Source organism: Cyanistes caeruleus, chromosome 5, assembly GCF_971803275.1.
Source record: "Cyanistes caeruleus chromosome 5, bCyaCae1.hap1.1, whole genome shotgun sequence".
Taxonomy (NCBI): domain Eukaryota; kingdom Metazoa; phylum Chordata; class Aves; order Passeriformes; family Paridae; genus Cyanistes; species Cyanistes caeruleus.
In genome coordinates, this window is record NC_141705.1 from 39,727,424 (window position 1) to 39,754,357 (window position 26,934).

Here is a 26,934-nt window from a genome sequence, read left to right on the forward strand (position 1 = left end):
TTCTTGCAAGTAAAAAGCAAGAGGAAAAGGCTTCAAGTTGCATGGATGTGTGGGTGTGCTAGATTGGATATTAGGAAAAATTACTTCACTGAAAGAGTGGTCATTGGAACAAACTGTCCAGCGAAGTGGTAGAGTCACCATACCTGGAAGTGTTCAAAACGGGTAGATGTGGCTCTTGGGGACATGTTTTATTGGTGAAGATGGCTCTGTGGGATTAACAGCTGAACTCAATGCTCCTATAGGTCTTTTCTTACCTAAATGATTCAATGGTTCTATGCCAAACTGAATTTTAAAGTCATTATACTGACTGTTTTTTCTAAGCTGGTGATTATTCCTCTAGAAGTCTAAACTGAAGATTCTTCTTCCCTCTCACATGTTGGAGTAAAGAAAATAAACTGAAGGTAGCCAGAATTATTTTAAATACAAATTCAGATGCGAGAACAGGGCTATGGTGCTTACTGTTGACCATTAGATTCTAGGGACTGAACTGAAAATAGGGAAAAAAAAGTAATACTTTATTAATCTGTTTTTTCTTATGATGTGTATTGTCTTTTAAGGAGTCTCTTGTTCTGATGAGATTACATATTATTTTAAAATAAAAGGCAGTAAATAATACCTGAGAAATTTTCAAGAATTTCAATGTTTCCTTTTTATTAAAACACAATATTAATAGATAATATGAAAAAAATCACTCTATTTACTAAACACTTTTTGTCAGTTGTTTTGTTATATATTTGTTCAGTATGACAGCATGACTTCTTATTTTTACAGTACTCAGGTTAAGCAAATGCCAATATAAAATGGCAAATAGTCCACTTAGAGGAGGAAAAAAGGGAACTGAAGCAAACCAAATAAAACCCAGACCCTGAAAGTCTGAAGAGTTTCGTCATTAGCACTTGGAATGCTTTCTGTATTACTGCGGGAATTTCACAGTACTGACACAACTTCAGATGGTGCACTTAACACGTTGCTAAATCATTTGCACATTTTTATCTGTTTCAGCTGGCATCACTGCCTTGGAAATCTTCAGTTTCTCTTTTATCATAGCACACAGGTATCAAGTTAGAGGAAAGTGTGCCTCGTTCTGAAAAAAACAGTTTGCCTTGACGGTGATGCAGAATCCACAGAACTTTTTTCTTTTTTTTCTTGCTGAGATAATTTGTGGTGCTCTTGCAGTGTCCCTGCAAGTGGAAAACTACTGTAAGACTTCTGTCTATTCAAAAAAATTCTTCAAGAAGGGAAGTGTGGGAAGGAAAGTCATATAATTCTTGTGGGGATGAGGAAAAGAGAAGATAGAAGTTCAGTACCTGCACCTTGTCAAGTGTACATGCCCAGACAAAATCACTCCAATAAAGTTGCGCTGAAAAAGAAATAGGCCGTATATATTGATGAATATTGTTTAAACTGTCTATTAAATTCAGGAGGAAAATTAAAAGTAACTGTAAAGGAAATATGTAGCATTCTCTCAAGGTACTGAGCTACCCCTTTTTCAAAAAAGATGCAAGAGCTCCAGAAAGCTTTACAGATACATTATCCATCATTTTTCTGTTTTCTAGAAATTGCAGTGCTAACAGAATTCTGTGAAATTCAGTTGCAAATACATGTGTAGCAATGCTGTTAAAATGTCTTTTAGCTTTAGTTGAACATACAAAAAGTGATGTAGGTTAAATTATGTTTGAACTAAAGAATAGGTTAAAGTACTCAACAAAAAGTTTGTCTTAGCCAGTATGACTGGAAGTACACTAATGCTCAAATTCTTCAGAAATAACTATGGCAGTTTATGGATTAAACGGCTTTAAAAGTTTTTTAAATTCCTATTCCTACATGTGTTGTTTTTTTCTTTTTTCCCTGGACTGTAGTATTATGCTACTTCATCTGCATACAAAATAAAATTAAGACAGTAAAATAAGTTCTGCCATGATTTAAAATGGATTATATGAATGTTACCTTACAATGCAGTATTGAAAAGAAAATCATAGTTATAATTCAGTCATGCTTGTGCATAAGGATAAATGTATAATGTCAAGACATAACTGTTTTATGGCAAACAAAGCCAGTTATCTGGGTCATTCCAGCAACTTTGAACTAATGAGTCATTTCACACAGATCTCACATAGGTTTGTTTGATAGTTTTTAAAATGCCGTAAAGGCAGCCTTTAAGAATAGAGGAAAATATATTATGGATTATAATGTCAGTCATTCAACTAAACTGTTTATGAGTAAAACAATTGTAAAAATTGAGTTACAAAGGCATTGCTGCTTTCAAAGGATTTATGATGAAATATTTATTTCTGCTTCAATTAATAATTTAGGGTTGCCAAACAAAACCAGACTTTGGTGACCTGAAATGACTTTCAATTCAGTTAAATAAAAAAATAAATAAATAAGCTCTAAATAGTTATTCCCATGGCAAAGTTTATTTCTCTTGTTTTAAGGACATCTGTGTATCTAATATCATAGATTTCTTGAAATTACCAAAGAAAGTATGATGTGTAGCAAACTCTTTGTCTGAATTAATGGGCATGAGAGCTCGTCTTGCTTTTAGAAACTGCATATACAACAAATTTTATAACAGGAATTCCATTTTCATTAATTTCAAGCATTTCTGCACTTTAGCAGCTAAATCTCTAAAACAACAGACAGGGGTTTGGTAGCTGTGGTGACCATAGGTTTCAGTTTAACCTTCTGCCATTTGCTGGTGGGAAGAAATGTGACAGCTGAACTGCATCTGTGGAAGTTATGCATCACTAGAAATGTTCTTGCAGACAGCACTCTATTGAATAGTAGTTTAAAATTATCTTTTGTGTTTTTGTACAATTAGTTCTGTAGATTGCATTTCATAAATGCTTAAGGATTATCTGTTATTACTGTAGCCCTAGATTAATTCTTATGTAGAATGCTGGTGGGTTTTTTCAAATTCTAATATGATCTATGAAAAATACGAGTATATTTTCCATGTTTAGATGGGCAATTTCTCACTAGACAGAATTTATATCATCTAACACAAAAAACATGACAGTTGAAATATCTGACTAGATTTTTTCTTTCTGTTGAGAGCTAAATGCTTTCTCATTCGTAAAGATACATATGGTTTTCTCATAAGATTGATTTTCCATGAAGTAGGCAATAGGACTGTTTGTATTTTGACTTCAGTTTGCTTTTACATATTTATTGGAAGAGAATAATCGATTCTATAGCAAGCCATTTCTATAAAGACTACTGGATATAAACTTGAAAACCTGTTACTCAGGTTTAGAAGGAAAACTATACTTTGTTCTTTTTTTTCCCCTAGGAATTATATTTCACAGAAAATATCTTTAGTCTAAGCACAGAAAAAAATTTCAGTCACATTGCTTGACTGAATCATCTCACTAGGGCATTACTTTCTTTGAAAGTAGTCACTTGTATATTTATTTGAGTGGACGTCTCTGCTTTTTCAGGTATTTTTTAATCGACATACATAGATGTAAAAATAATTTTAAATGGACTGTTCATGTAGACTATTCTCATATGTCAAGATAAAGTTTTCATAGAGCAATAGTCTCTTCTTAAAGAGGTCTGGAAAAGCATTTTGCCTTTTTGTGTTAATACTGCCTAGTTTTCAGTGTAATTTTTCATAGTTCTAAATATTTAGGGTTAATTCTAACATATTTAGAAAAGAACCCACAACTTTGCTGAATATATGGAGCAGATAGGATCAGTCCTGCTCTGAAAAAAAAAAAAAGATAAGAGGTGTATACACAGTGCATGGGGCTCTGCATCACTTTTAGCTTACATAAAAATCAAGTCAGGAAAGTTCAACCATAATTAAGATTATTTTCTTTTAGCTGAGTTCAGAAGGAAATATTATTTATGGAAACATTCTTTTTAAAATTCTCTTATTGTCTCTAAAATGTTTACCTTCTGTAGGTGGTTTTTGGGGATTTTTGGGGTTTTTTTGGTCTGTTGGTGGTTTTTTTTTTTTTTACCCTTTCAGAAATCCATGCATGGGTCATTGGTGTCAAAGTTTCTTCACTAAGTGTCTCTGAGAGCTATACTCATATATTCAAGTGTGTGGTGTTTTGCTGTTTTTTCTGAAGGGCTTGTAATGGTCATATCTCACCTTAATCTTTACACCATTAAATTTCACCTGTAGGACATGGAAAGTCATATAAAGGACTTCCACAGATGTAAAAGACATGGGTATCTTATGGCATACTCCATATAAAAAATTTCCACATATAAAAAAAATTGCAATATTCTTCTAAATATATTTTTTCCTAAAAAGTGCCACTGATTAACAGTTTGGATTACAAAAAACACACCCACATGTCCTTTGCTGGAATATTAATGCCTGAAAATCTCTCAAAGCTCCCACAATGTTCCTGAACAGGGTCTTTCTGTGATGAAAGCAGCCCTCATATTACTCTCATTAGTGACCACAATAGTACTGAGTTTTAGACAACACTGACAACATTCCTAAATATCATAAAGGCCTTTTCTGTTTCCACTCTTCCCCTCTGAAAGAATGAAACTGGGACAAGACATGGCTGGTGGAGCTGGCCCAAGCTGGCCATCCCACTCCATGAGACATTCTGCTCCGTGGTAACAGCTGGGCGAAAGGAGGAGGACGGGGTGGGGTGGGGGAATATTGATGATTAACACATGGCCCTGTTACTTCTGCTGTTTTCCAGAAGACTGGGGGGGGGTGGGGGGGGGAACATCTGCCTGCCAGTGGAAATTAATGAGTAAATTCCTTATTGAATTCCTTCTCAATACCAGTGCCAGTGAGCAAGTGGCTGGGTGGGCAATTACCTAGCACACCAGCTCAACCCACCACAGCCCCTTAGTAACAAAGGGAAGAAAATGGACAATGTAAAATTTACTAGGAGCAAATGTTTCACATCAGTAAAACTGAAAATACTTGACATTTCTTTTTTAGCTTTCCTTGAGCAGAAATTGTGCTGCACTTTAACCATATGGTTTAAATGCTGCTCAATGTGTGTGCTGCTTTTTCTAGTACAGGTCCCTGGGGAAGGTAGCAGAAAGACATCACAGATTTATCTGCAAGGAGGGCTTTGAAGTTAAAAACTCCAACAAAAAAAGTTTTATTTCAATGTCTAACACAGGAATTGAATAATTGAATTATATCTGGATTATGGTGTGCTAGTTCTTACCATGGATAATCGAATGACCATGACAGCTACTTGATCAGGGATGAGTTAAATTTTCTCTTTATAATGTTGTTTCATACAGAAACATATTTAATCCTAGGGAAAGCCACATAATCCTACCAAGGAAACAATGTTTTTTACTATAATATTAGCTCAAGATGGACAAATGTGTTCTTCATGTGAAAAGTTGTCAGAGGAACAGTTAACACTATTTTGTGGCACAGCAGTTAAGCCTTGCTTTTTGAAACCAAATCCTAATAGCCTTCCTAATTTTAACTAAGTAAAAGGAAAATTCTAGTCAGTAATTTACTCAAACTTTTGATTGTTTTGATGATTCTTGCTAAAACTAATCCCTATTGCTTTTGAAAAACAAAAAAAATATTTAGGTTGTTTTGTCTGACTGAGAAATAAGCTAGCCCTTTGTGATATTCATAAAGCCTTATTTCAAATAAGCATTAAAATGTGAGAAAGGTTGTTCAGACTATGACCTTTTCAAAACTGCTGCAGCTATGATGCACATTTCCTGCTCATGGTGACATTGGGTGATGTGTTTGGCAGAATAGAGGATTGCCTGCTGTGCTGCAATTGAAAAGCAATCAACCATTTGAATAAAGGTCCATGTATCTGTGATGAGGCAAACGTGTAATTTGTTTCCTGCTTTGTGTTAAAGAAACTCTTTTTGCCACCGGTTTGATGTTAAATGAATTATAAACATTTTTCAGAAGACAAAGATAATACGGGAGAAAGACAAACACAGCTAATGCTAATCAGAGATAGGGATTTAATTGAAAGTAATGAATTGCTGGCTTGAAACTGCTTAAAGGACATCAGTCTATACTTACACTTAGAGCCAGCAATGCTCATAATCCAAATCTATTCAGCCTTTTGTGTCAGACCTGTGTGCATTTTCCATTCCTCCCGTGTAAGGCAAGTAACATGTCTAGAGCCCACAGACCATTTTATAAATTTAGTGGTCGCTAGTCAAATATAAGGAGGGTGATTAATGAAGGAGATTTTTACAAGGTTTAGTATTGTGCCCAAGAATCACCTCCTAGCAGTGAAAGAGAATTGGGCAGCACCTTCTTGGTTGCCATGAGCATGAGAACCCTCCTTGCTAGGATATTGATGTCAGCTGAGGGAACTGGCAGGGCCCTGGGCTGTGAGGTGGCACACAGGACATTTCTGTGTGGACCTGGGCACACGGCCAGAGCACAGCTCAGCACCACTTCTTGGTGAAACTGAATTTGGTACAGGCAGAAATCTTGACTGGCACCTCACTGGGGGAAAGGCTCTGCAGTGGAGCTGTCACAGGCATTTGTGCTGATACCAAACAGGTGTTTAATAGCCCTGTTAGTGAGCAAGAAAGTTTAGAGAGGCAGGAAGGCACAGAAAGCTTTTGGAATTGCAGAAGGCAAGGGCCAGGCAGCTGCTGAGCCCCCTGATATAGGCACCTGGAGGGGATTAAGCCTGTAAAGGCGTTACTACTGTGATGAGAGAGAAGCAGGTGAAAACTTTTCCCCTGGAAAAGGGGAAAAGTTTCTGCCTAATAAGCAAAAGAGGTCTTTGTGTAGTTCTGGTTGTATTGTAATTTCTCCTCATTTTCCTATGCGGTGTTTTTGTTGCTGGTCAATTTCATTCAAGCAAAGGAGGTATGATTAGATTTTTGTCTTTTCTGAGGAAATGAAGTTCTGTGAATTTTGCTGAAGTTGGCTTCTAAGTGCTGGCAAGAAAAACAAATCCATATGGGCAAAGATGCCAACCTGATGGTTTCTGGCTGACAGATGCACTTTTATGGGAGGTTTCAGTATTTCAGATTAATAGCTAGGTAATTCAGCATTTACAGATCTCCCTGATATTACTTGATATTATTTTGTTCTCTTTTTTTCTCTTGAAATTTTGCACATTATTTCCTTTAAGTGTGGCACTTACTCCTAATTTGTTCCAACTTCCCTTTATAGGATAAAGTCACTTTATTTGAATATTGACCCCTATTCTCCTAAGTGTATTTAGGCTTGATTTTTAAGGTTTAAAAAATACTGTACAGTCATAATGCTTATGTCAATTTCTGTTAGTTGGGCCTCACTGATAAATACTGAGCCCACCAGAAGATCTCAATCAAGTCCTATGGAGGTGTAAATCTATACAATACTTCCAGCGTCCCTACAAGGAAGGAGGAAAGGGAAGGAAAGTGAGGTGTGTGTCCAAGATCAGAGGGGGCAGCAGGGAAGAAGGGAGGAGAGGATAGTACAAGACCCAGCCAAAATATATATATATATATAGATATAATATAAAATCATTATATTGACACATTTTTTAACCATTTTTTATTTACTCTCAAACAATCCACTCTTTCCTTTAAATTTTGTCCTCTGCCCAAAATATTCCTAATCAAAATAAAAAATAAAATCTAAATTTCTGAAGAATTTCATATACCAAGACCTCTGTATAATGAGTAGTACGGATTTAGTGTCATGTTCAGTCAATGTAATGGCAAGCTGTTCTGGCTAGTACAATAAAAAATTGTTAAAGAACTGTTGCTAAAAGACTACAGTTGAAAAATAGAAGAAGTCTAGAACTTTAATATTTATGAGCAGATTCTCACAGTTCATGCTGGGGTCATGCTCAGTGTTAATACCCTACGAATGTTAATGGTAGGTGGTGATCAATCTTACTTGCTACTAAAACCTGAGACTACACTGAACACACACTAAAATAAGGATTACAGTCTTGGGTGGGCCTTTCATAGGTAGGGTATTAAGAAAAGATACAGATGTAGAGGTGGAATTGTCATTTACAGAATGGTTTTAAATAGAAGAGGGGAGAATGGGACCACAAGTCTTTTGACCCCAGAAATTACCATTAGTTATTTGCACACAAAATATCTGTGCATTGTCTTGAAAAATAGCTGCCACTTTGTTTTACATGACATGTGGGTGATGCAGCAAGTTAGGATAGAAGTCATGAATGTAAATTATGTTGTTAGGGAAATATGAAAACAGTCTGAGTTTGTGAGAGAATGCTCAGCATACAGAAATCCTGGGTGTGTGTATTCCAGACCAGGGCCAACTGAAGAACACGGTGATTCATACTCTCATGAACTTCCAAAGTTTCACTGGGCAACATTTCTCTAAACTGGCTGGATAAAAGGATATCAGTGTGTATTTCTGTGAGTCTTTTGCATGCTAAAATATCAGCTTAATTACTGAATGTAAATGACTCAAACTGTGACCTACTGCTTGCTCAGTTATGGATGCTGGTGAAGTAGACTTTAAATGGGAAACCTGCGTGAGGAATCCCAACTGACAACTTGAAACTTTATTATTTAAATAAATTATAACTTACAATATATATAATCATTATTATTTATAACTATATAACACATTATATGATCTATTATATTATTATATAATCTATTTTATAAATAAATTATAATGGATAAATGAATTATTAATTATTTAACTTTAATTTTTTTTTCTTCAAAGTTAAAAACATTTTACTTTCTCTACTGTCTAAAAGCAAAAACATTTTTGCCCTTGCATTTGATATTTTTTAGAGTTTTAAATTTCAATAGAATGTGAAAAATCTATGTAACTGCTTTGACTGTTTTGGGGGTAATAATTTTTAGTGATAGTTCTTAAAGTGTGATTTTTTACTTTTTTTTTTAACTTCAGGCTTTGATAATTTGAATGATTCCTGACTTAATTTCATATGGAAACAAGTACATTTTGTTTCCTGTAGTACTGTAGATCCTCTCAAATGTGTAAATATAATACTATTTTTAGCTGAAAATTCAGAGTACATAACTTATATAGGTACACGCTTCCCTGTTTTTGTGCTGTGGCATGTGACAAATGTAGGCTTGCCTATCATCACATAAGCAATAACAATTGCTGGAAAAATATTTGCATTCATGGCTAGATTATTTGTCATCCTGATTTACTGGCCTTCAGTCTCTTAATATTGAATAGCCCATGCTGCTTACCTTCTCAACTCAATTACTGAATTATATCTCAATATGGCCTCCTAAGTTCTTCTCAGACTAATTTGCTTTCTGAAACTAAGTGCTTAGATAGAACAACCTTCTGAAAAACTCGGTGTTTGTGATGATGCTGAATGTCTCCTAAGCATTGCTGCACCCTAAGCAATTTTATCCCAGGGGACTTAGCTTCAATGACATTCAAGAAACCCAACAAAACAACCAGGAAAATCCCCTAACAAACCCCAGCAAACTGAAAAAAACCTAATCCATTATCAAGGTATCGAAAGTATACCTCCAATAATAATAAATCTGGGAATGAGAAGTAATAGTGTCAATTTCCTAATGGTGACTGAAATAGGCGTTCATGATTGGGCTGCATATCACATCCCATATTGGTTTAAAATGTGGTTTCTCTTTTGTTAATGGCAAGATTCCTGTAGATCAGTAGCAGTTCTATTCCAAGATTAAAATTATGGAAGTACCTTCTTTGGAAACAAAAAAAAATTTGAGGGATTTGCCAAATGCAGTGTTTTTTGCAATTTGGACTTGAGCAGTGAAAAGCAGCAGAAGTTGGTTTTACTTAAGATGGGTCGTTCATTTATTTTTTTAACTTACATTGAAACCCATTTCTTGGTATTTCTCAGTAGCTGTTTAGATTGATTTATTTGTTTACATTTTCATAACTGGGTACATGTTTAGTTTAAATTTATGGTTGTGAGCATTTTGTCACCTATTTTGGAATTGCACTGATTTTATTTATTTCTTTGCTGTGAGTGATCTGGTAATCTGTTGAGCACAGTTTGGTGGACTGCTTCAGAGTACTCTTCTAACTATTTTTTCTTAAATATGTAGAGTAAACCACTGGAAACACTACATAGCTGCTCCTTCTCAGTACAGAACAGTGCTGGTTAAACATGCTAAAACTTAAGGTTATAACTTAATGCTGACTGAAGGCTTCAGATTTTATCTGGAGAAAGAATCCTGCCTCTCTTGAGGTCAATGGGAATTTTACCACAGACTTCAATTGAAGGAGTTGCATATGCAGTGATATATGCAAATTTATGTATTGTTTTGGAATAGCTAATGGTGTAAAATGAAGACATATATAAAATGTTTCATAATAAATAGAGTTTTTCATTAGGGCAGAAAAGTTGTTTGTTTATTGCTGTACATAATTGGTATATGTTGGCAAATACCAATATTATAAATATCAATATATATATAATGTAAATTATTCTTCCTTATCTGAAAGGTGTTTTGCATTCAGGCATCAGATTTAATTATAGTACTAAGATGAAGTCCCAAGAGAAGTCGTAAATGAGTTCTATTTTCATAACATACAGCACAGTAAATTTTTGAGTCACCACACACCACTCAGTAATTCAGAGCAATTGTCAGATAGAGATTTGAGATCTTTATCTTCCAGTTCAGAAGGCATAAATAATAATGGTTTATGTACTTTGTCCTCACACTGTAACAATTCCATCACTTCAAAGTTCTTAGATTCTGCAACATGAATACATGACCTGTGCTGTAAAGCACTCTTGGATATTACAAAGCTTTATTTCAGCTTAGCTTTAGTATAAGGAAATAGGGAAATGGGGTTTGCATTAATTTCTGTCAGTTAATGTCTGTTGCTCACATATAGTGGTGATACATTGGCACAAGGAGAATGCTTTCAAAAACTTACAGGAAAATTTTAATGTTGAATTGGGTTTTCCTGTTTCAAGTTTGCATTTTGGTGTGTGAGCAGGTAAACCCACCATCAGTCTGCTCTTTACAAGTGTATAAAAATCACTGTGGCTTAGTAATACCAGCTGTACAGCACCTGAGGTGAAGATGTAGTCCTCTCAACTTTGTGCTGAAATTGTTATCAAGTAGTATAGTGAAAGCATGTTATTAGAGCCAAATTTCATGGTTGTGTGCTTTCAGTAGTACATTTGTCTCAAAAATTTGTGCTGAGTGAGAAAGCAAGAAATCAAAGCATGGTTTTGACCCATAGGCTTCAGAAGAAAAAGTGGTGAGATTTTATTTCTGGTACTGAATAAGAAACATAAATTCTCAGTGGCTTGAAGAAAAATGTGCATCAAGCTATGGTATTGACATGTTAGCACTTGACTATGGAAAATGACTCTAATATGACCAAATAACTACCAAATTATGCACTGTGATTTGCTTCTTCATGCCATTTTTATACAGGTTAGTCAAGGATGGATTCAGCTAGGATGTGATGATAAGGAAAGTATTGCAAGGAATTAGAATACCAGGTGTTTGTTCTTGACATTAGGAGTATGAACTGAGAGCATAAAATTAAGTAACTGTGAAGGGCAGTGTCTATTCTCACATTTGGAGACATTTTAGTATTTTTATACATATTTTATGACACAATTATGTTATCAGGAAACCTATTTATTGGTAATTGCAATTGACAATTCTGCTTTCATTTTCACATTGTTTTCGCATCATACACTTTCTCTTGCCAAGAAGCCGTAGTTAGCTCTATGGCAGTCAAAATGGAAGCTGGGGATACAGTAAGGAAATATTACTGTACACTGAACTTCTCCTTTCACCAAGAGATTGGCTACTGACCCCAGTGCTTATCTTACATGGTGGAAACAGCACAGATAGGATAGAAAGCAGACAGATGGCTTTGGTAGCCTAATGTAGACAATCCATTTCCTTATTCTAAGAGCAGAAGGAACTGAAAGTTGTGGCCAGCAGAAGCTCCTCTATTTCTACTGCAGCTTAAAGCTCTGTGTGCTATCCAAATCACATTTGTCATCATTGAAATACCACTAGAGGTTCATGTGACTCCTTCTAGCTACCATTCAGTGGATCTATCAGTCCTGCACTTCCATGCTTTGTTTCCTGGAATGTCATTGTAATGCCACCACAGAGCTTTTGTCATTTTTTGGTTTGAAATTCTCCATATTGATTCAGAGCCCTAGTTATTCAGTTATTGATTCAGCTCTAGCTATTTTCATGGATCAGTCTCAATACGTGAATGTCTATTTCATTTGCCTGTCAGAGTTTGGAAGATGCTATTAATCACATGGTTTAGATTCAGGTAGTCCTCCAAGGAGTACAGAATTAGATTCAATCCTTATGGATCCCTTTCAGTTTGAGACATCCTATGGTCAAAATTCTAGAGCATACATTGTTCTATTGCATGCAATAGTATAGCAAACTTAAGGTGACAAATTTCAATAAACATTTAAAAAGAAATGATTTGCTATGATTTTTTTAATGAAGAGTAGTGACTCTTGTTACTAGATCTTGTTCTAATTACAGTTAGCCTATGGCAATGATTAAAAGTATAAAAGTCATGATAAAGAGACTAAATTTTTTAACATCAAGCTGACCTATGTTTAATATTAGCCAAGGATGTAACAAAAGACATAGTCTCACTTCATTAACTCAAATAAATCTTTTTGTATCTTGCATGCAATTAAGCAAAATGTAATTACTAAATTTTTTTTTTTTTTTTTCCTAAGGGTATTTTGGTCAGGATGGCCATTTTGGATCATGTGAAAACAAGTACTGTGGTCTGGGCAGACACTGTGTTGTGAATGGGAAGACTGGCCAAGCCGAGTGTCTGTGCATGGAGCACTGCAAACCACATTACAAACCTGTGTGTGGGTCTGATGGAGAATTCTATGAAAACCACTGTGAAGTGCACAGGGCCGCTTGTCTGAAAAAGAAAAAGATCACCATTGTACACAATGAAGATTGTTTCTTTAAAGGTAAGCATGGCTGAACAATATCTGGAATATTGCTATTGGATATGTGTTTTCAAGCTGTTCAATTAAATCTCTATACTGTCTTCTACTGAGTGTACAGTGAATAAAGGACTTGAAAAATTTATACAGTAAGTATTGTAAGCACTCCAGAGATACCTTATGGATTTTTTTTGTCTTTTGTTTATACTCAATGCTCTGGGTAATAACCCCTTTTTAACCTGAGTGAACCAGTTGTTTTTTAGAAACTTGTATGGCGGCTTGCCTTACAAATGTGGTTGCTGACCTCATTTATATAAATGTATTTAGATCCCAAAGCCTGAAGGATATTAATCTTTGTTGCAGGAAAAATGGAATTTAGGATTTCAGAGGGGTTTTGGAAGGTTGAAGGACACGTGCTGTGTGTTGATGTTGATAAATCAACAGCTTGTTCATGCTAAATGGGTCTTTCTTGCTTTGAATTTGGATAATGAAAAGTTTACTGGTGTATTCATCAAAGCATGTAAGATTAGTTACTTTTTAATCTTCTGAATATTAAGGGGTGCCAGCCTGAATTCTGAGAGATGCACCTTATGCTGAGCATTTTATGTTGACAATGTCAACAACTGCAACATGCTTCTTTTCTGTATAATTTGAGCACACCTTGCAGGTTTCTGGAACTCTGCCAGTGCAGACTTTGAATATTTGTAACTACTTTGACAGATTCAGAGTGTGTTTTCACTGGTTAAAAAAAGGTGGATGGCTTTGGCAGAAAGGGAAATTTTTTTGATAAGTCCCTTTTTTATTAGTCTTTCTAGTGCTTCCTGAAAACATGATAAGCTAAGCAACAACATCAAAAAATGCTGAGGTACAGGTATCCATAGGTTAAACTGGGGATGTGGAAATCTTCTTCCAGGAGTACACATATAAGTAATAGAGAAAGTTTAACTTTGTTCAAAACTAACTATGGACACTGTATAAAATTGATATATCATCATAATTTATAGGCCTTAAGTACATAGCATGTGTTCTGAGGTAGTGGAAAATTAAAATGGGATTCTAGGAGTATAATATATGGTATTTGTAGGGAATGGTTTGTGCAATAACAACAAAACATGAATACTTTCATCTTAACAGTCACAATCTCTTTTTTAAAATACTTTGATGATGTAGTGTTCTGATAGGAGAAATGACAGTAAAAAAACACAGATTGTTTAAATTTATGAGGCTAATTTCAGTTCTGCAGTATGGTGTATACAACACAAATAATTTCAGAGCATGTGTGGGAAAAATTGTAGCATTGCTACATTTTTTCCCCTTAGAGAAAGAGACATTTATTTATAAAAATGAGACAGTACTTCAGGTAGAAATTTAATCCAAAAGTTACCTTTTTTTAGCTCATCTTTATGTTTTAAATTCATCATGCTTCTTTCACACTTGTGGACAATGGAGTATCTGAATGGTGTTTAATTTCAGAAACCTAATTTAGATGCTGGATTAAAAAGGTAAAAAAGTAGAGTTTTCCTTTAGTCAATTACAGTCTTCAGTAAAGAACTAGGGTTTCTAAGTGATTTTGTCTGAGCTGCCTTTTGAAAACTGTTATTTATCAAGACTCAAATTTTCTAATTTGGGCGATAACTATATGCCTAAAAATAATGTAAAATACTTCATTTTCCTTCTTCTTTCTCATTCTATGTTGACTTCAGTCATGTTAAACAGATGAGTTGGGGACAGTTATTTTTCTTGATATTATTTCACATATATGGGCCTTATCAGTCTCAATTTCTTCTATGTTAACTTCACCTGCTTCATTGCTGTAGTAGAGCACAATGCTGTTAAAGCATTACTGTCTTTTGTGAATATCTTCCAACATCTTCCATCTTTTGTAATTGTCTTCCAACATCCACTCTACCTGGAGTGAAAGGAGGCAGAAGATGTAAAGTTGTTTTTATATGATTTCTTTCTTTTACAAAACATTTCTAAGTTAGCCCACTAGTAGATTGCTTTCAATAAAGCTGAAGGTTCTGCCAGTTAAAGGTCAAAAACTGTAAAAAGCTAATAGGAAAAAGCCCTCAACAGTGCTCCTCCTGGATAGAGAAGGTGAACCCCATCACTACTGATGGTGTCAGAAGGGCACTGCCACATGTCCTCCTTGTTAGTTTAGCTGACATCCTTTAGCACAAATGATCTCATTTCAAGGAGCTGCTTCTGAGACCATAAAAATTCCAAGAAGATCGGAAAACAAATATTCTGAGCACTTTGTTTAGGCTTTCACAAAATCCTTTAGAAAAGGCTAGTCTGAGCTGGGGAAGGGTGTATGGAGAAGGAGTGCATGCAAGATACTGTCGCATGCTAAGATAATCACTGTCAACAATGACGATATTAAGACAGCAGTTAAATATTATTTCATTGCTAATCATTGATTTTCAGATCAAACTACTGTGTACTTAACTGCTTTTTTTATTTAATCTCTAACAAGGTAATGCTTTGAGGTATTTATGCTTCAAATCCACATACTGGGTTCTCTGTTCTCCCCTCTTCAGGGGAAATATTTCTTGATGGAGAAATTTTAAGTTTTAAATTGTGTATGGAGCTCAAGACGAGAGAAGCTTAGAAATACACCTTATTTAAATGAGTAAGCTTTCCAGAAAACACTAGTATTCTGTGTCTGGAGTATAAAATTTTAAAAGCTAATGTTCTATATACCCAATTAACATTACAATAGTAGCTAGGTAGCTATAATTATTTGAAGAATACATCTTGTAACCAAATGATATATAGTTGATCTCAAACATCGTGACTTCTACTTAATGGTTTGAAAATTGCCCTCTTAAACACTTACATGCTAAGTGGAGTTTAAAGAGTGCCTTGCTAAATGAGTGAGTTTTTTGGCTTATATGTTGAAACTCCATTAAAATCACTGAAAAATGTGTGTCTTAGCTAAGCTATGTATAGAACATAGACAAAGAGCATCAAGTCCTTCACAGAGAGCCATTTCTGAAACTTGTGAAAAATACATTTTGAGGTAGTGAAAGCTGTGTCAAAGCTGTACTCTGCTGACATGCTGTTTTTTTAAACAAAATCTTCAAATTCAGATCTATTACCTGTTTTTTTATTGTAGCTTATTTATTTCCAGATTCATTGGACTATTTTTTCCCCCTTTTTTTTTCCCTTTTCACTTGCTATCTTTATTTCTTCACACCAAATGAAATTACCCCTTTTTCCAAAACATGTGTGGAATACATGCAAAACAGTAATTGAAGTTGAAAGTTTTTCCTTGATGATTGAGACTGTTATGCAAATGTTGCATTTTTCACATGGATCAAGATAATGGCCATACTAAATTAGAAATTACTTTTTCCCCACTCCTTCTATAATTATTCCCTCCGTTACTTATTGGCATGTCATGATGCATCAGACACTGAATGATTTTTCCTGCTATCTTGGTTAGATGTTTAGATGCTAACTGTGACCCTGAGAGTTAGTCAATAAACTGTCTCAATTTCTTCTCATATAGAAGCAAAATGAATTCTACAGAGAAGCTAATTACTTATAATCCCCTTTTCTATGAATTTAAATTAGAAGTGTTTTGTATACCTGTAGAGTCCTCTATTTCCCTCAGGTAAAGTCCAGTGTCCTCTATCTGGATGTTGCAGAATGAAAATTTTACAATAGCTTTTAGAGCAGCTCTCAAGCCTGAACAATCTAAAAAAATATAAAATATTTAAGATTATTCTAATAAAGCAAGAGAACTCTTTAGAAAATGCTATGTGATCCTGTGATCCTTAGGAACTTTCTAAGAATGATATTCATATAAAGGAGCTAAAAAAACATAAAAGAGTTGGTCAAGTGCCACAATGGTATGTTCAGTGATGGGAAGAGGAAACATAAATGATGAAATAAAAGGAAATATTAATGACAAAATTCAAAGTTTGGAGCTTAGATTATTCATTAGATCTGACACTGACCATATCAGCTGGGAAGTCTGATATGCCTTTTTTATATGCTAGGTGAAGAGGTGTAGAGCATGAGCATGGGAGTATGCAGGGGTTAGGTTGGCTCTGCATGCTCTCTGCTTCCAGTGTTCTGAATGCTCTCAAGCCAGGGACTTTGTGTTTCAGAGCAGCTTCTGCTGGGTGTAAGAAAGGCACTAAGGAGCATCTGACTCACAGTGCGTTTGACACTCCTGGCTAACCCCTCCCTGCCTCTTGCTAGCCATACCTTTAACAGGCCCCAGAGGACGGGGATTCAAATGGCCTGGAATTATTTTACTTGGTGTCTCTACCCTTATTTTTATTCTGTGAAGTGGCACTGTGAAATCAATGGCTTTGTGCAGAACTTAGAAGGCTGGAAACATAATTTTTCAATTTCTACAAAGTTCAGTTGGGCACATGTGGGACAATGTACTGGGTCCTGAATGACATTTTCGGGACATCAGATAAGCTTCAGTTATATTTCCTTGTGTTCACTTTTTTTACTCCATTTTCCTAAAACCAGGCCAGTAAATACAAATAAGAGATTAAAAAATTTCCATGACAAATTCATCTTGTATTTTCTATGCACCCTGGGCTTCTTTTATATTTTATATTATATTTATTTCCATACAGTGATACACTCAGTCATTATAACAAATGTCAATTTGCTTTGAATCTTCAGGAATGTAGAAAATACTCCTATATACCTTGAATTTTATAGAATATTTGTAGAATAAAGTTTACTTCATATGTAAGCTCTCTACTTAAAAGTAGCTTCTGTGGCATCCTTATGGTATTAACATTATTTTAATCTCATCTTTCTTTTTCTGTCTCATTTTCATTTGGAGAATATTTTCATCTGTTAAAAAGTCTGTGAGCTTCAGATTTCTTACTAGTATTACTAAAATACCTAGATATCTAAAGAATGCTACAACATTTTCTTTTCCCCTGACTGTTCCTGAAAGACAAAGTAGATAGATAGGTTGGAAAGCTTACTCCCAAATACTAAACTGTTCAGGGCAGAGGATAAGAGCTGACTATGGAGAAATTCAAAATAAGTATGAGTAAACTGGAAAAAGTTCAAGAGACATTAGCAGGAATAACCAAAGTAATTTTGGTTTAACAGCTTAAAAAAAGATCCAAAAGCATCTTACAAAATCATCAGGGCAAGCTAAGAGTGGATATGAATGGGCTGCCTTGTATTGGAAGAAATGAGTAGGCTGCCTTGAATTCCTAGAAAAGAAATAAAAATTCTGAAATAATAAAGCAGGAATAAACTCAAAGCAAGCTTTTGTGCTTGACATACAGCAGATCCTGTGAGCTACATAGGATTTCAGCAGTAGACTGTGAATACTAGGGGAAAGCCTATAGGCTTTTCCTTTTTTTAAGAGGGCTGGGGGAATTAGCTGAAGTGAACCAAATACTAACTATCCCACAGAAAAGATCTAGGATGCCTGCCTAGCCTCTGCAGTGACTTCCACAGGATTAGTTCAAAGACAGTAGTTTTTAAATTTTTGTTTGTGTTTGATTTGTGGCCTAGGTGATCTTAGATTGATTATCAAAATATTGGCACATTCATTTAGAAGCACTGGCATTTATTTAATCTTATTTGATGTTCATATACTTCAAAAGCAAGCAGGTAAGTCTCTGTCACCTTGCCAGTTTCACTTCTAGAAATATTTCATCTTGTCCTTTATATAAATCTTAAACCCATTATTTAGGTTTGATCGTTAGCAATCTTTCAAAAGAAACTAGGATACATTAATCTGAATACCAATCCAGTGTTTTCATTGCAAAAGAACTTTTTCCTAAGATGTATTTGTTTTTTTATTCTGGCTATCAGTTGGCTTCTGTGTTGAAGTTCTCAAAATCATCATTATTACACTCATTCTGAAAGTCTGATTTTCTGCATATAACATCACCCTTAAGGTTGCTGCTAACAAAGTGTCAAGCTTCAGCCAGCACTCCAGAAGTACGTTCAACACAAACTGTATTATGAAAAAAAATCTGAAAATATCTTTCAGAACTCAAGGTTTCTGCTTGATCATAAAATGTTTGATAGCACATAGGAATTATTAGATTTAGATTAATAATCCAGGCTATGATCTCCATATCTTCACTTTAGTGTGACAGTCAAGAAATTAATATTAAATCCTGAATTTATGTAGAGGTAAGATTAGTAATTGAACATTCACAGGGTGGTAAAAATCACTGTTAATGGCAGATATGCTACTTCTTTCAACATTTTGTTGGAAAGTGATGCTCTAATAGAATACTGAATCTTTTAAATACTCTTTGAAACCATACTAAATTTTAGCACTCTTTCTCTACCCTGTTTTCCCCACACAGTTAATTTTCCTGAGTTCCGTTGCTCATGAGATTGAAACTGGGGGGTTTTCCTCCAACATCTGTACAAGATTTGTCTCAAATATCTCTCTTAAACTCCCCAGTGTTGCCTTAAATTGCTTAAACTAACTGGTGTGCAAAGCCAACATATGTAATATCTGCAACTAGATCTGCAGAGTGAAGCTAAATTCAATGTATTTATGAGAACATGCATATAAGAAGCTTAATTTAAAAACTAAACATTAACTTCAATGCTGTTGGTGATGTTTTATCTCCTTGCAATGAATGTCCTGAACTCTATTCTCACTTTCCTCCTTTGCATTAAATTTATACCTCTGAAATGTTGGATGGGGCAATGACAATGGGGGAGATCCTGAAATAAGTTGTGATTATAGGCTTGGCTTTTATTGCCTGGCTAAAGATATACTACAAAGACATCCTTTATTTTCACTGTCTAGAGAAGTCCCAATCTTTGTATATCAATGCCTTCAATGCTGGGATAAATCTATTAATCAGCTCTTGGCTATTATGTATTCTACATTCACATAGTGATGAAGAATTAGTGTTCTCTAGCTAATCTCTGTACAAACTTAATGAAGTTTCAAATATCTTGTAAGGTCATCACTGCTGTTTGATACCACACAAAGAAATGGATCTATGGACATCATAGATTTTCACTGGTAGAAAATTTTAAAACTTTTAATTTTTCCAGCAACGATGCTGAATCTGTTCAAAGAAGCTGTATTAACCTGAAAGCTTCATTGTCAAGTCTCTGCCAAGTTACTGAACCACACAACCAGCATTGTAGAATCTTCTTCCTTGGAGATAGATACTAAAAACCTGACTGGATGAGGTCCTGGGCAACCAGGTGGTGACCCTTCTTGAGCAGGGAAGCAGCACCAGATGATTTCTTATGTTTTCCTTCAACCTCTACTATTTTGTGTGGATATGCATTTCTGAAAAAAAACCATCCTTATACACCTTCAGCCTGGTTTTGAAGAAACAGAATGTAGCTCATGGTGCTAAAATTCAGTCAGTAGCTTCTGGTACTGTTGAGGAAGAATTGGAGAGATCAGAGGAAGAAAAGCAGAGTTCTGGCAAAGTGTAATTAGTGGACAGAGTTGTACTAGTGCCCTCCTTTCAAACCTGGTAACTTGCGCCAGTGGATAGGGCAGTGCCACTCACAGGACAGAATATTCTTTGCTATCCTGCTTTTTTGGTACTGTCAGAAAAGTGTTGATGTGTTGCTAGCAGTGCAAGGATTCTACAGGTATGGTTCAAATAATGTCTCAATTTCTGGGCTTAAATAACCTTTATAAAAATTTTGGGAAAAGGCAAAAAAACCACCACACAACTTCTTTTGTGACATTCTAAAATAAATACTGGTATTGTTTAGTATTGAACATAGCAAATGTTTTTAAAACTGGAAGAAAACAGGTAACAGTAGTGCAAAATGTAGTAGCAAAATGGCTGCTTGTACCTCAAAATAATTAAAGAACTATTTTTTACTATCAAATCAGTTGTATGGGATAGTAAAAATATAATGCAATAAATAAAACTAAAAGTTTCTTACAAATTAATAGTAAATAAAGCAAGCTTTGTACTCAGGCAGACATTTAAGTGAGAAACATAATTTTTAAGTTTAGAGTAAGCACAAAGTCTTAAACTACTGAACGGCTGTTGCAAACGGTCTAATGCAAACTTTAAAAAGTTTTAATTAAATAAAGTAAGAATTATCATTAGGTCCTGTGGGAAATTTTTCTGATGGAACATATTGTTGGCCTTTAAAAATCATTAGCAGTTGGATACATATACAAGGCATTGGCATGATATTTGTAATTCAAGTTGGCTAGTATATGGTATACCAACTTAAAAAAAGCCATAGCTTCTTTTACAAAATCTGAGTATTTTGAAGAAAATTAGGCATGCAAAAATATTATTTATGGCTCTAGTAGCTAATAATGGATGGGGTAAATAAATTTACAGTGGATAAAACCTTTAAGTTAAATCTTTCTCTTTACTTTTAATATAGGATGGTAGGTGGGGTTTATGGTAAACTAAACTAGAAATGTAGCATTGTCTTTTCATGATTATTTACTTGTTTTTAGTGTGCAGCATCCTAGTGGAACCTGAGAAACAAAATTGATTTAAAGAAAATCTACTCAATTGACAGTAGCTGGTTTAGGAAAATTGTCAGTATTTGTCAATGTTTTTCAACTATATGTTTTTTCCAACTTTCTTGGAATCTAATAGTGTGAATATAAGCAATAAAATGCATCAGCCAGATGTTTCCAAATTACATTTCTTAGTTGATGGCTATCTTGATGACTTCCAGTTTTCCCCTTTGATTTGTCTCATCTTGTGACCAGAAAATAAAGAAAGCTTCCTGCCACCATGCTTGTGATAGCAGCTATCATGTTATTATTATGATTTTAATTTTTAAAGTTATGGTATGAAAAAGTATTAAAAGCAACCAGAAAAGAAGTAGCCACAAGCACTATCTGAAGAAGATGACTTAGGCAATATACTCTGTCAATTTTTTCATAGACAAGTAAATAGAATAAATAAAATAACATGTTTTTGATGAACATTGTATATATTCTATTTAGTGCCAGGACTTGGAAATTTTGATTTACCTCAGTTAAAAAAACTAAAGTATTTATACCACCTCTAACCAGAGTTTATACTGTTACTTCTGTAACAGAAAACATTGCAAGCAAAAGATAATAATTTAAAGTTTGACAGAGACCTATAATAAGTGATTCATCACAGCATTTTTTGCCATAGAGTTGTCAATTATACAATATTCCTTTTGACATAAACTGCAATTAAAGTAGATTATATTATCAGATTTTACCCTGAGGTAAAACAAATGTGGCTCATATTTAAATTTATATAGAGTGGCCCAAAGAATCCTCCAGCTGATTTTAAATCAGTTGAAACTGATTTTAAAAGATTAATTTCAGAAAATCAAAGTACTTAATTTTTGCCTTATTCTAATTTATTTTTCTTCTTGTTTGACTCTGAACTTCTCCCTTTTTCTGTCATTGAAACCAGAACTTTGTTAATGATTATTTATAATATTTTATATGAAATTTATAATATTTTTATTATTTGAAGTTTTTATTTGTCAGGAGGAAACTAGTCTTTCTCATTGGCCTCAGAAAATATACTTCTGATACTCATGCAGAGAGTAAATAAAATTTGATAAACTGGGTGATGAAACCTGATTAGATCCTTTAGCTTTCTCTTCATCTGGAATGATAATGTGGATTTAATTTAAAATTGTTGAAAGCAAACAACAGGAAATAAAGGAAAACAGATTACAGCAAAAGTAAGCTAAACTGTAGCTCTAAGAAATAAGCTAATGTAAAATTATACAAAACTTCTCACTAAGAGTGATGTTTTATATTCTTGCATGTATTTGTATTGGCTTTGGGTGCAATTAAATCCTGAACTATAAAGTGCCAGGAAAGTTTGTTTCCCTCAAGGCTGGAACAGATGGTGGAGATTCTTTTTTTTTCTTCTCACCATTTAGAGACCAAGTCTGATGAATCTCTACAAGAGAAAGTATTTATGCCAAAGAAAACTGCTGATGTTGGCCTTAAAGCAGTAAAATTCTTAACTAGAATTTATTCGCTATAGGGTTATTACTGAGAATCCTGGTAAGCACGCAGTGCATTGATATTTTGCTATTAGCAGTGTTCTAATACAGATTTAATATCTGTCTAATAATGTTTGTTGTACAGAATAGAAAAAGTGCTCTTGACTAATAAAACTGCAGGTTTTCACTTAGTATGCAGCCTGTTTGTCAGGGTATTTCACTGTGCAAGGAGGAAGCTATGAATTGGCATTTCCCAGTCATCGCTTTGATAATTAGAAGAATAAAATTCTAAATACATGGAGAATAGCAGTAGTGGTGTTAATCATGAGCACTCCATACTCTTAATCCCACCTGGAAAATGAGAAAAAAGCACTCCTGGGATCTAGTGAAATGGCAAGCCTTGTATATCACTAAAAAAATCTGAAAGACAGAAAAATTTCCTTGCCGTGTTAAATACTAATTACGGTCAAGAAGTTTCATTAGTGCTCCTAAATTTAAGACAACTGCTGAATGGATCAGTTCTTTGTTATTTTCCTATTCCATCTTCTCTTTTATGCAAGTCCTTGCTATTCAAACAGAGCATAAAGATTTTTATTGGTCCCTTATGATGCAAACTATAGTTGTACAATCATCATTTTAGAATATGAGCTCTGTGTGCTCTTAGACTTGCTGTCACTTTATCACAATTGTAGAAGCATCTTGAAGTGTGTTTGCTTAAGCAGATGGTGAATGGCCACACTGGGAGTATATCTATCTTCTTTACTGTATGATGAAGTTTTAAAGCAGACATTTTAGCTATGGTAGTTGGAAAAACATACTTTTGTGTTAAGTCTTGTAGGAAAAAAAACCAACCTGGTAAAAGACTTAAAAGCCCCTAATAATACTGAGTACATGAAATTGGTATAAATTAGATGATCAAGTGAGCACAAATGATGCATACAATATATAAGAATGTTAACGCTTTCTTTCACTTTTACAGTATTTTATAATTACAAATTTTTAAAGAAAATGAAAAGTTATGTGTTTTAGATTTTCATTTACAGAAAGTCCTAAAATGCTAAGCACTACTGTGGGACAGGGAAAACCCTCCAGTTTATATGGAAGTTTCTCTAACACTATCATTTCAGTAATCTCAGGATTTAATTCAAGCCTCCCTACTGAGTATAATGAAGATTAGGCTCATTGAAATCAGTCAGTTGATGAATATTTGTTATATTGCAAGCATGAAAGATGTAAAAGGGAGCCCAAGGGAGAGAATACTGGGTTAGAAGTTTGAAATAAATAAACCATAAAAAAATCAACAGAAACCAAAGAAAGAACCACACACACAACCTTCTGTGTCTCCCCTGCCCTCCCCAGAGTGAAAAAACTGTTGAAAACATACTGTTTGTACCAATAGTGTGATGTAAACTTAAATGTTGTTTTGAAATGGTCTTAGGATTTGTCTGAAATATAAATCCAGCTGATCTGGTAATCATCATGACTGGTGGCAGTTCCTCACTTATGTTGGATGGGGTTTACCTACTCTCTATGTTATGGAAATTCACCTCACGGTTTAACTAATATTTTTAAGATTTTCTTTTATGACTCCTTTAAAATATTAAAAAGTTTAGAAGTATTCTGAAATGCTTTTTAAAAAGTAGAGTTAGACTTGCTTTGCCTATGTCCAGTACATACAGATAATAGGTAGGTTAAAAAAAAAGCGGAGAAAATGAGAGATCAGAAGTGACTCCTATGACATTTCATGTGCTTGTTGTGATGGTTTGGGGTTTTTGTTTGTTTTGTTGCATTTTGTGGGGTTTTTTTTTTGTCTTAATACTCCTTGTATTGAGCTCTGGAAATAGAGACATTTTCATTTATCTTTTGCTCTCAATGGACTTGGAATAGGGTATAGTCCTGCTGCTATAGGCACCAGGAAGAATACATATCCCAATGATAGAAGGACATTAGCAGGTTAAGTCATGAGTTAACAGTTGATGGGGGTTCATTTTTACCCAGGAGTACAAATGAAATAGCCAGTTATAAATGATTAGAAATTTTTTTCATTTTGGTAGTTCACAGATAAATGAGCGTAAGTCTAGGTGCAATATGTACAGCCATTAGAGTAGCCTTGATATTCTCTTTGTGTAAGCAACCTATACATTCATATATTACTTTGACATCAGTTAAAAAAATCTCCAACTTCACTCCAAAGATAGTGTTGAGGGAAAAAAAAGAAAATCATTGCTTCATTTCTTTAGTTGTTTTACTCCACAGGCAAGTATTAGTGGTGATAGTGATGAAGATGTTTTTAGGCCTCACGAATGAAGGTATTTTTAATTCTCATGCGATGTGGGTGTGCATCGTAATGTTTTTTTTTCATACCATGAATGGTGAGTGCATGGGGCCAATCTGTGGTGCTTGTTTTGTGTCCTTGCTTCTGAAAGATGAAAATCTGGGTATGTAGACTAGAAAGTGTTGTTTTCCTGAATAATGCTATTTAGCTGATCAAAGGGCTGTGACATTAGGATGCACTGTAGATACGTTTTCAGTCTTCATGTGCTAAGTATATTTTCCTAAGTCTTGTACAAATTTTTTACAGAACATTCAGGACCTTGGTTGAAGTTAAAGAAATTTTTGAAATGTGAATGGTGGTGCATGATAATCTGATAACACAAAATGTTCGTGCAGAGTTCACCTGATGAAGCTTTCGTATTTGCGGTATTTAAATACTCTTTTATAATGCATGATTTAAGGACTTGAATTTTCAGTGCAGAATATTGAATAAGGTATTATTATTTCTAAAATATGTAGGACAAATCAAACAATAAAGGATCTTAAATGTTTGTCTCTTGTTAAAGTGAGTGATTGTACATAAAATTATAAGTGAAGGTGAAACAACTTTATTTTAATATGGTAACCCTTTTTAATTGCTTATTGGACTGGTGAAAAAGAGGTGGTTCACTTTGCAAGAGGTTGAATGAAAACGTAACAGAAATTACTTTTGGAAGTAAAAACTAACAGGAATAGCCTCAGAAAATTCTTCCATGGTTACTTAAAAAAAATATTTTAAATGCCAATTCTTTTTTCTAATTCTAATAGTGGCAGAAAACAGATGGACAAAGCTTTTCTTTATGTAGATCTGTGTAGATGTAAGTACCATGCCAGGATGATTAATCCCCACTAAATGTAGAAGTAGGCCTAGTAGCTTCCCAGAAATTACATCAGTTTAAATTTATTTACAATGTTTATTTATGAGGAAGTCATTAAAATAAAATGACAAAAGAGAGAGAAAAGATTGTTCATAAAAAAAAAAATGGTCTCTCTAAAAGCTAATTATGTAGAGAGAGTTCTGTATCTTTAAACCAAAAGTTGTAATGTAGATGATTTAGTACAATCACAATTTTGAAAAAAGATAGTCTTTTAAAACTCCAAACTTTGAAAAACAAGTTTTGATGAAAAAAAAATAGGGTAAATTACTTGAATTTTCTTTTCTAAGTTATACTTCTTTACTTTTTACTTTGCTGTACACTGCTAGGTTGATTGGTAACTTGCAGTGTTATAGTGTGTGTGATTTTTAAAAAATTATTATTTTTTATATTTCAACTGATTTGCAACACTTTTTTATCCCTTTTTACTTAGTTATAATTGCTGAAAGACTGAGATACTAAAATGTAAATAAGAGTAGAGTCAGCCCTTGAAAAAATCAAAACCAATCAACAAAACCAAACCCTCCAAGACAAGAACACTCAACATCAATAAAGAAAAAAAGCTGTCAGGCTGGAATTCCTGTCAAAATAAATTGTAAAAAATTAATCCTACAGGCATTTCACTGTTTTCCTTGGCATACAAATGTTGGCTACTCCAGTCTGTAAATTGGTTGGCCTTGTCTCCTCTTGTCTCAGTCTTAGGAGATCAGTGGTACTCACACATGCTATAAAGATCTCTTCTAATCTGAACTGTTGGAAAAATAGAAAATTATCAGCGTGCAAGTAAAAGCTTGTCTCATTATTATCTCATTATTTTTTCTGCATTTCTCACTTATTGGTTTCCTAACCTAAGCAAAGTAGGAAGGTTCTCTTAACTTGATGAAATGCACCTCAACCAACTGACTTGCATAGATTATTGGAACCACAGCTCATTCTGAATACTCTAAAAGTATTTCTTAACTCTGAGATGAGGC

The 26,934-nt window shown here is 34.4% G+C and overlaps 1 protein-coding gene across 7 annotated transcripts in view; it reads left to right on the forward strand.

Annotated features, from left to right (window-relative positions):
• FSTL5 (follistatin like 5) overlaps positions 1-26,934 on the forward strand; it is a 380,792-nt gene that overhangs the window by 178,992 nt on the left and 174,866 nt on the right. For 6 of the 7 annotated variants that reach the window (XM_086888378.1, XM_023924904.2, XM_086888377.1 and 3 more), the window contains one exon: positions 12,627-12,875. In XM_086888378.1, coding sequence (XP_086744504.1) covers positions 12,627-12,875 — 249 coding nt within the window. Of the gene's footprint in view, positions 1-6,551; positions 6,803-12,626; positions 12,876-26,934 lie in introns of those variants that run through there. The other variant, XM_086888379.1, reaches the window with a different exon arrangement.